The sequence below is a fragment of the Hermetia illucens genome, chromosome 7 (assembly GCF_905115235.1).
Source record: "Hermetia illucens chromosome 7, iHerIll2.2.curated.20191125, whole genome shotgun sequence".
Lineage (NCBI taxonomy): Eukaryota > Metazoa > Arthropoda > Insecta > Diptera > Stratiomyidae > Hermetia > Hermetia illucens.
In genome coordinates, this window is record NC_051855.1 from 12,101,595 (window position 1) to 12,111,211 (window position 9,617).

The window sequence follows — 9,617 nt, forward strand, 5'->3', positions numbered from 1 at the left end:
TCACGACGGCCTATCGAATAGCAACCAGATCGCGAACTAAAATTCTCGACCGTGCGCGTGGAGCTGTAAGTCTCCGGACCCGAGTGCCGCGATCAAGAAGAGGATCACAGCCCCGATTATTGCCTCTTCCGCCTCAGATCTTGAATCAGGCGCGGCCCCTGAGGCTCCCACCCTTCCTTGACATCCTCAGGCCAGTTTGTCTTTTTTTGAGGATGTCCCTTTATACAAGTTCCACGGGAGCAAGGAGGAAAAAATTGGCTAAGTTGACCGTGAAGGTCCGCCCGGTAAGATTAAAGCATCAAAGTGCTCGCTCGACACGTTCTTGTACGCCTCTGTGCTAGCCAGGCTCGGAAATGTGGGGAGGAGGGGTCCTTTCAGCACTTTGATGGAGCTTCAATCTTTGCGGGCGGATCTTCACGGTCAACTTAGCCAATTTTTTTTCTAGGTTTCTGGGATAGCTCTGTCGGCCACTTAGGATGGTCGCTCTGATCATTCTATCCTAAGTTCATTACAGACCATCCCGCAATCATTGCAGCTGATTTTGTAAATCCCACTTTTTTCCTCTTCCGTTAATGGGTCCTTTTCGATCCCTAATTGTCTTTGAAGGGTTGCATCTCTGCTTGATTCGACCACTTTTATATTGTATCTTCCTAGGAAGGATTTTATCCTATAAAAGTCTTTGGATAATGGTATGCTCACCCATCCTTGTTTAGGGGGTATGTTCAGAGACGGTCTACCCATTGAATTGTAGGCAGCCATTTTTTGTGTTGCGGTATGGAGTCGAAGTTGCTGGTATCGTTCTTTGGGTTGCCGTTGGTTTCATGTACATCTCGAATTCGAGTTTTCCGCTATTGTTTGTTACTCGTAGGTCCAAAAATGGTAGAGATCCCCATGTTCTTCCTTTTCTATTGTGAATTGAAGGGTCCAAGGATGTCATTCGGTTTGTATGCCGCAAGAGTTCAAGATTTTCACGTTGAATGGTACGGGCTTCCTCGACTATGTGCGCTGTCACTGATGATCTTATGCACGACTTTTGTTTCCGAACACTACTTACCGCTTCCTTGATGTGTTCGTTAAATCTAGTCGTTATCAGGCGTTTCGTCTGTCCTATGTATATTTTATTACAGTCGCTGCACGTTATTCGGTAAATCCTGCTTTTTTCCTCCGCTGTCAAAGGATCCTTGACGTTTCCCAGTGAATTCCGCAAGGGGGACGATCGACTCGAACCCACAAGTTGACGATATTTAGATCCAGGAAGGGTAGAGCCCCATCCTTTTCTACCTCTAGTGTAAACTCGATTTTATGATGAATCTTGCTTATAGAGGAGATGACCATGTCTATATCGTCTCTTCTAACAATCACAAATACGTCGTCTACATACCTAAACCATACTTTAGGCTTTATTCCCCTCGATTCAATTTCTTCTTCGATTGATGACATGAACCTTTCAGTGAGTAACGGCGAGAAGGGGTTCCCCATCGCTACTCCCGATCCTGAAATGTAAAATAGTTTTCGTTCATGCAGAGCCTGACAAGGTTTACATAGATATTAACTTTTTTTCTCCATTCAGGGCCAGATCCAAACTGGATCAGCCATCTCCCGAGTTCGAAAATTGACTCTTTCATTGACTTGTTGGGAAACAATGCCTTCACACCGAACGACACCATCACCTCGTCATTACCCATCCTCTCAATGCGTTGCAGCTTCTGGGAGTTAGCAACTGAGTACTTACTATTCGTCGACCCAAGGGTCTGCCACTCATTAGTCAACCACTTGGCTATGTTGTACGTCGGTGAGTTCGAGTCCGCAATGATTTCTCGCATCTCATCCCCTTGTGGATTTTCGGTTGACATCTGATTCTTGGAAGCGCAGGATTAGGCATTCGGAGTCGTCCAATATTCGGGAATACCACACTAGCTTCCTTCAACGCTCGATCGACCCTTTTGGTGGATTCGGGCAGTGGGTTGTTCCTCAGTTCGAAGAAGTTCCCACTCTTCAATTGTCGAAAAACAGCCTGGCTTGCTTTATTTTCGACCAAATCTAAAAGAACCTTCCCTTTAAGGCAAAACAATCTTATTTTTGGCCTCCTACATGAGGATGGACGATTCCGTAGCCTAAATAACGAAGGAATCTATGAGCGATACCATGACCGTCAAGTTGTGGATAAAACCCGGCTCAATAGGTTACGGTGGGCGGGTCACTTAATCCGTATGGATGAGGATGATCCAGCCCGGAAAGTCTTTAAGGGCAATTATCTATGGTAGGAAAAGAAGACGAGGCAGATCTTGCAAGGGATGACGTAGGCCAGGACGCCAGACAGCTTTTAGGGATATCGAATTGGTGGACCTCGGTGCAAAACCGGGATGTCTGGAGTTTCTTATTAAGGCAGGCCTAGACCAGATACAAGTTTTTGTGCCGTTGATGATGATGAATGGTTTAGGTTTGCGCTGGTACTAGATGTCAATCTCATAGCCAACTGCTTCCAGTTGATTCATCTATACATCCGACGAAGTTCATTTGAGATCATCCAATTTCCTTAAAAAAAAACTCCACAGTACGAAGCACTAAAATAATTTTTATTTTATTTTTTTTCCCCCCCCCCCTAGGCTTGATAAGAAGCTCAAAGAACTAGCTCTTGCTGAAAACTCAGCTCGTGTATATGAATCTCGTTGTACCGAACTTACCGGTAAATACAATACAGCCTGTGCCGATCGTAAAAAGGCCGTTGACGAAGCCAAAGATCTTGAAAAGGAGAACGATCGATTGCGTAAACAACTTGAGGAGGCACGTAAACATCTTGAAGACGAGACACTAGCTCGTGTTGATCTTGAAAATACAGTCCAATCTCTACGAGAAGAGTTAACATTCAAGGATCAAGTACACTCACAAGAATTGAGTGAGACGCGTACACGACGCCAAGTTGAAATTAGTGAAATCGATGGACGCCTCTCAGAACAATATGAAGCCAAGTTGCAACAATCATTGCAAGAATTGCGTGATCAGTATGAGGCTCAGATGCGTGCTAATCGTGATGAAATCGAGCTACTCTATGAAAACAAAATCAAGAACTTGCAGAATGCAGCACAACGTAATAGTAGTGCAGCATCGAGCGCTTATGAGGAGCTTCGAACAACACGAACGAAGATTGATACCTTGGGCTCACGTATTAGTGAGCTAGAAGCGCAGAATAGTGCATTGAACGTAAGTAATGTAGCCTTTACTGAAATATAACTAAATATGATTTTTTTTTGTGATTCGTATAGTCTTATCAAGCTTTGGTTTTGTTTCATGTTTAGAGCCGTATTCGTGACTTGGAGAAGATCCTAGATGCTGAGCGCTCACGTCACGCTGAAGACATTTCAATGCTTGAAGCAGAACTGTCCAGGTTGCGTGATGAAATGGCGCAACAACTTCAAGAATATCAAGATCTGATGGACATTAAAGTCTCATTAGACTTGGAACTTGCTGCCTACGATAAAATGTTGAAGGGTGAAGAACATCGTCTTAATATCACACCAAATACATCTGCAACATCAACGACCCAGTTAAGCCAGTCGTTGCGTAGTCGTCACACTCCTGTACGTCGTACTCCATCACGTGCTCTTCCCGCTAAACGTAAACGTACCGTTGTCGAGGAGTCTGAAGATCGTAACCTTTCCGATTATTCAGTTACATCTTCTGCCAAGGGTGATATTGAGATTTTTGAAGCTGATCCTGAAGGACAATATGTTAAATTACACAATAAAACTAATAAGGAAGTCAATATTGGTGGATGGCAATTGGTTCGTACGGCTGGTTCAAATGAGACTAGCTTTAAATTCCATCGTTCCGTTAAAATTGATGGAAATGGTTATATAACAGTTTGGTCATCTGATGCTGGTGTTACACATGAACCACCCACTAATATTGTTATGAAGTCACAAAAGTGGTTTGTTGGAGATAATATGAAGACTATCCTCGTGAATACTGATGGAGAGGTGAGTTTTTTTGATATTATTTCTATTTTTTTTTTTTTCTCCAGTATCAACACGTTGGCCGTCCATGGTCTTCCGCAAATTCAGTCCTAGGTTTCGTATAGGAGGCGTGTAGTCTTCCGGAGCGCCGTGGAAAGACAACTTTATAATCTGCAAATGGGGTTCAGTTGGAAAATTGTTTTCTAAAATTATGTTAGTTTTCAGCAATTGTCTTGTTTTTTTTTCGTTCAACAGTTTAGCTATCAATTTGTCGTACAATAAAGAGAAAAGACTATTTAACGAGGGCCTAGCGGCCAACGTGTTTAGGATAGGATACAATTGGCAGACAAACGTCGTTTTTCTATAATTGTTGTTTTTGTTTCGTTTATGGGTTGTTCTGTAATTTTACGCTATTCTATTTTCAAATATTAGGAAGTTGCCGGGTCTGAACGACAAAAGATAACAGTATCCAGTCATGCATCACGTCATCGGGAATCAGGCGGCTACAGCGGTGGTGAGGATATGTATCATCACCAGGTACGAGCATCTAGCAGTTCTTCTGTAGGGGTATGATTTTGTTCCATTCAAACAAAACAATTTAGGTTGGAATTCGAATAGAATTAGGGAGCTCTATGGGAGCAGGAAAAAGGCAAAGTTGTAGTTATTCTGGTGGTGTCTATTGCTTGCGTAGTTTAGGGGTTCTGTATGTGATATATTTTTTTCGCTGTCTAGAAAAAAAGGTGGATCAGGGTAAGTTACTTTCAATTGGGATTTCAGGTCCAGACTGGTCATCGATAGGAAGAGTGTTTCTCTCATCACCGTTTGGGTTCGTTTTATCGGTGAAGTTGTTTTGAAGATATCTAGGTATCAAGCATTGACGAATTTTTCTTTGATATGGGCGTCTAGATTCTATTCGGATCCCTTCCTATAATTTTTTGTTTTCCAATCGTGTTTTTATTCTCATATTTATATATGTATTTATTTATTTTTCCAAAAAACAATGCAGCGCTCATTCTGGTTGTGGTGAAAAGCAAAAACTCGATTAAATGCATCAAATAAAATGCAAAAAAAAAGTTAATATAAGCATAAAGTACATTATAAAAGAACAAAAAATCCAAACAGTGAAAAGAATTATAAGTAGCGTTTAAAAGTAAAGGAGAAAAAAATAAGTTGTGTTATCCCGAATAACAATAAAAGTGAACAAGTTCAAAGTTTTATATTATAATCAAAAAATATTCATTTGTAAAAGTTCATTAAGTGCCGATAGACAGACAACAGTTTATATATTGAAACCCGTTAAAAATTATAAATTTATCTAGAGAAGAGAAATCTTTAAATTTAAAAAAAAAAACTCATCGAGCGTATCTCGGCCTTTTAAAGAAAATCTTCAGGGCATTCGGTTATTGGTACTATTGTATCAAGAAAGTTTCAACGTAAAAATACATTTGATCCTACTCTACTTACTACTAATACTAGCTTTTGTCTGCCACTATTATTTTGTTTGCTGTCTACTTTTCGTATCCTGTAATTGCTGTGAGGATGCAATCACCCTCCACCCACGAAACAGAGAGAGAGAGAGAGAAGAAACAAGTCGAAAGAACATGTACGATATTAAATTATTATTATTTTTTTTTTTAAGAAATTACAGAATAAGGAATAATTATTAATTTTAGTTTCCCTTTTTCCTAATATTTTTAATTTTCTAATTAATACACGTTTCTAAAAATCAGTGGAAATTCGGACTTAAATTGAAAAAATAATTCCTAATGCAAAGTTATTATCATCCTCCTCAATTCTCCTTTGTTACCTTTGCATTTAGGTAATAAGAAATTACCTCACATTGCTTCTTTTCCATTATTTTTGTTTTTTATTTTCCTCTACACGTTTCATATTTCTTTCTCTCTTTTAACATGGATCGGTTTTTTTTGTTACTCTACTTTGTTTTTGTCATTTATTTCTTTCGAGTGTGCTATTTCATTAACTCAAAGGTGTAAAAATATTCATGCCAGATTAGATGATGATTGCGCTATATATAAGCGAAGCTACACATACACAGCCTTATTTTTTTCAACTGCCGGTTAGAATAGTTGCTGCTGCATAAAGTTTTCTTTTCTTTGATAATATGCCGTCAAGTAGGCGGCAGAAAGTATTAAAATGCTTATGCAAAGTCTTAAAATTCCATAGTTCCTTGATCGCTGTGGTGCTTAGGTCCGCACAATAGTACATCATAAAGTCGGAAAAGGCAGTCATTTTTGAAGGCCTTCAAAATTTTAGCAATTGATTGATTAAATCAAACTAGAAGACAAGAATCAGTAAGTGTCTCGGATGAAAAGCGGGATTTTTCCCCAATTGTAGAGTAATCACAACCAGCAAAAAGCAGCAATTTTATAGTTTTTGCTTCTTATTCACATTCCTTTGGACATATTAACTTTGAATGGAAACAAATATCAAACATCAAATGAAGAAATGCCGGTTACACATAATAAGTTGAATTATTTGCTCTTTAACACGCACTTGTTCGAATTATTCTAGAAAGGGAGGAGGAAACAATTTTCAATGCATGTTTTTCATTTCTTTTCTAATATCACAAAACGCACTCACATTGTTTAGCTTCAGTTCAATAGACTCATCGTTTTCGTTTCTGCTTGGATAAATATTAAAAGTTGTGGGATTCAACTCATATTGTCTATATCTTCTTTTATTTTTCCTGTTTTCCAGGGCGAACCACAAGGTGAAGAGAAGTGTCGTCTAATGTAATCCAATTCATTTTCCACGAAGTTCGCATCAACTATTTTGTCGCGATCAACAGTAGTAATAGTAGTATAGAAAGAGCTTCGTTATTTTTAGAAGGTTATGATAAGTCAGTGCAGAAATAAATAGAAATATAAAAACTCGAAATTGCTGATGGCATAAAAACCGGGGGGAAAATAATTTTTAATTGAAGCTAATCAAGGATTACTAGAGGCAAAATACCAAGTTAAACAGGAAGTATGTAGGGTCCATGAGAGGAAAATTATATTTTCTGAAGTAGATAGAGTTTATTTGATTGTAAAACGTATGATAAGAATGAAAATGGAATATGTAACGGGGGTGGAACGATTCAGGTTTAATCCTAGTAAAAGCAAACTGTAGAGTTGTGTAGGCAGAAATAGATTTCATCTTTAATGCAAAAAAAATTTTCTTCTGGTGAAATAGAGTAGGGGGGGCGGAAAAGATTGAGAAACAAACCTCACGGCCTCAGTAAAATCAATTAAATAATTGACATGAAGGAGAATGTCCTTAGATTTAGTATTTCTATATATATTTTATTTTTACACGCCTTTTCTTTGTTTATAAAATAGTTCGTTTCTTTTTTTATATTAAAAAAAACAAATTATTAAAACGTTGTGTTCAAGTATATCATGAAAGAGAAGTTAAAGAAAATAATAAATTTTTGTACATGAAAGTCAATAAATATATAATTATGAATTCGTTGATATGTCTCACAAAAAAAAAAAAGTGCATATTGTCTAGTAATTGAATAAAGTGAAACTTCCCAAAGGTGGATTATATATGTTACATTGCATCTACTAGAGGAATTAGTTTGATATAGGCTAATTCTCTAACGTTTATCAAATCTCTTCTAGGTGTTATATTCCGCTTGACTTCGTTGTACAGCATAGGGGTAGTCGTACTTTCTGCTTGTTTTTATCTTATCATCATTTTATTTCTTAAAAAAAACCGTATCTACATTACCACCGTCACATAAACTATAATATTGGGCATGCAACAGCGAGACAAACACAAGGATCAACACTCGCATTCATGACATCGTGGATTGAAATCCTCAAATATAAATCAATCCATTATCACGCCCTCTCGCAAACTAAAATGAACGACTTGCAATGGAAACGTTGAACGTCATTCTCCCTCTCCAAATTAGGACTGTGATGTAAATACAAAGCATTATCTTCGAAATAAATGTGCTGGGTCGGCTTCTGAAAAATTGCTTCAATTCTATCCAGGACAACCCATGGAAGCCTCACTTCTCTATCGGCCCGGGATGCATATTTCTTGGGTGGCCTACTCTACAGGCCATTCTGAGAAAGTGGATTCCAATGCGTGGCGTAGCCAGCAATATACTAATTGCCCTTTGTTAATATTTGCTCTGTGGTTGACCTTACACAATCAGTTTTTCATCAGTCTGGCAAACTGACCGCTTAAGGTATATCTATGGCAATGGCTGATGGAAATAGAAATTTTGAAATCAAATGTGTTAGTCTGACCGAGTTGAGCAGCGTTGTTTGGTGTACTGTTAATGGTCTTGTGTGGGATTCGAACTCGAGACACGACACTTTTTTTTTTGGGACTAGGGTAGGTGAATGCGTTTACGCACAGAGTGTTGGACTCCCGCCACAGCACGCTGGCGGACTACCAACTAAACACCTCCCTGTCATCAGAGAACTAGCCTGGAACCGTTTGACACATTACTTCGGGCTAGCCCTCCCGCTCTCCCGGCTATGGGAGTCTTCAAATCAGGGAATTCCTTTCACCAACGGGAGGGGAGAGGAGGAAGAGAGTTGTTAGTTCAGGGAACCCCTTACCGTCCGATCCCTCTGCCGGTCGAGTTCAATCTGCTTCGTAGTAAGAAGAGCCCGAATATAATGCGCAATACAATTCCAGCTGCCAGCGCTCTTCAGCATCTCTCTGACAATGTTGTCTGGAGAGAGCTCCTCTGTGTCTGCATAAAGCTGCTGGCGGAGACCGTCCCACCTCTAGCAAGAGAAAAAGATGTGTTCAGCGTCATCCGCCACTCGTATTGCAGAACACACAATCAGGAGATCGCGCCTTCCCAACCCTGTGCAGGTAAGACTGAAAACCTCCATGCCCACTTAGAAGTTGGGTAAGGAAGTAATCAATCTCACCGTGCTTTCTGTTCAACCATGGGTCTAATTTGTCGATGAGCCACGTAGTCCACTTGCCCCTCGGCTCATTTTGCCAAGAAAGTTGCCACTCGTTAAGGGTGCGTTGACGTTCTTCACGGGCAACCACTTCTCTTAAGTTTTCGCCTTTACGGCGATAGATAGCTTTGCGCTCCTTGGCAAGGAGGGCAACGGGGATCACTCCCGCAATCATCATCACAGCCGGTTCGGAGACGGTGCGATAAGTAGACGCCACTCGCAAAGCTCCCCGCCTCTGCACTTGAGCGAGGCGCTTGCACGGATGACGAGCGTCATCCGCCACTCTATTGCAGAACACACAATCAGGAGATCGCGCCCCTTCCCAACCCTGTACAGGTAAGACTGAAAACCTCCATGTCCACTTAGAAGTTGGGTAAGGAAGTAATCAATCTCACCGTGCTTTCTGTTCAACCATGGATCTAATTTGTCGATGAGCCGCGCAGTCCACTTGCCCCTTGGCTCATTTTGCCAAGAAAGTTGCCACTCGCTAAGGGTGCATTGACGTTCTTCACGAGCAACCACTTCTCTTAAGTTTTCGCCCTTACGGCGATAGATAGCTTTGCGCTCCTTGGCAAGGAGGGCAACGGAGATCACTCCCACAATCACCATCACAGCCGGTTCGGAGACGGTGCGATAAGTAGACGCCACTCGCAAAGCTCCCCGCCTCTGCACGAGCAACCACTTCTCTTAAGTTTTCGCCCTTACGGCGATAGATAGCTTTGCG

General features: G+C 40.5%; 1 protein-coding gene across 4 annotated transcripts in view; it reads left to right on the top strand.

Annotated features, from left to right (window-relative positions):
- LOC119660785 (lamin Dm0-like) overlaps positions 1 to 7,496 on the top strand; it is a 29,087-nt gene extending 21,591 nt beyond the window's left edge. The window contains exons 2-6 of one of the 4 annotated variants that reach the window (XR_005250489.1): positions 2,607 to 3,201; positions 3,297 to 3,977; positions 4,386 to 4,520; positions 4,960 to 5,556; positions 6,672 to 7,496. Coding sequence is in view for 3 of the 4 variants with exons in the window: in XM_038069579.1 (XP_037925507.1) it covers positions 2,607 to 3,201; positions 3,297 to 3,977; positions 4,386 to 4,520; positions 6,672 to 6,710 (1,450 nt within the window). In the remaining variant the exon portion in view is untranslated. The remainder of the gene's footprint in view (positions 1 to 2,606; positions 3,202 to 3,296; positions 3,978 to 4,385; positions 4,521 to 4,959; positions 5,557 to 6,671) is intronic. The other 3 variants (XM_038069580.1, XM_038069579.1, XM_038069581.1) reach the window with 3 other exon arrangements.
- Positions 7,497 to 9,617: the final 2,121 nt, after the last annotated feature.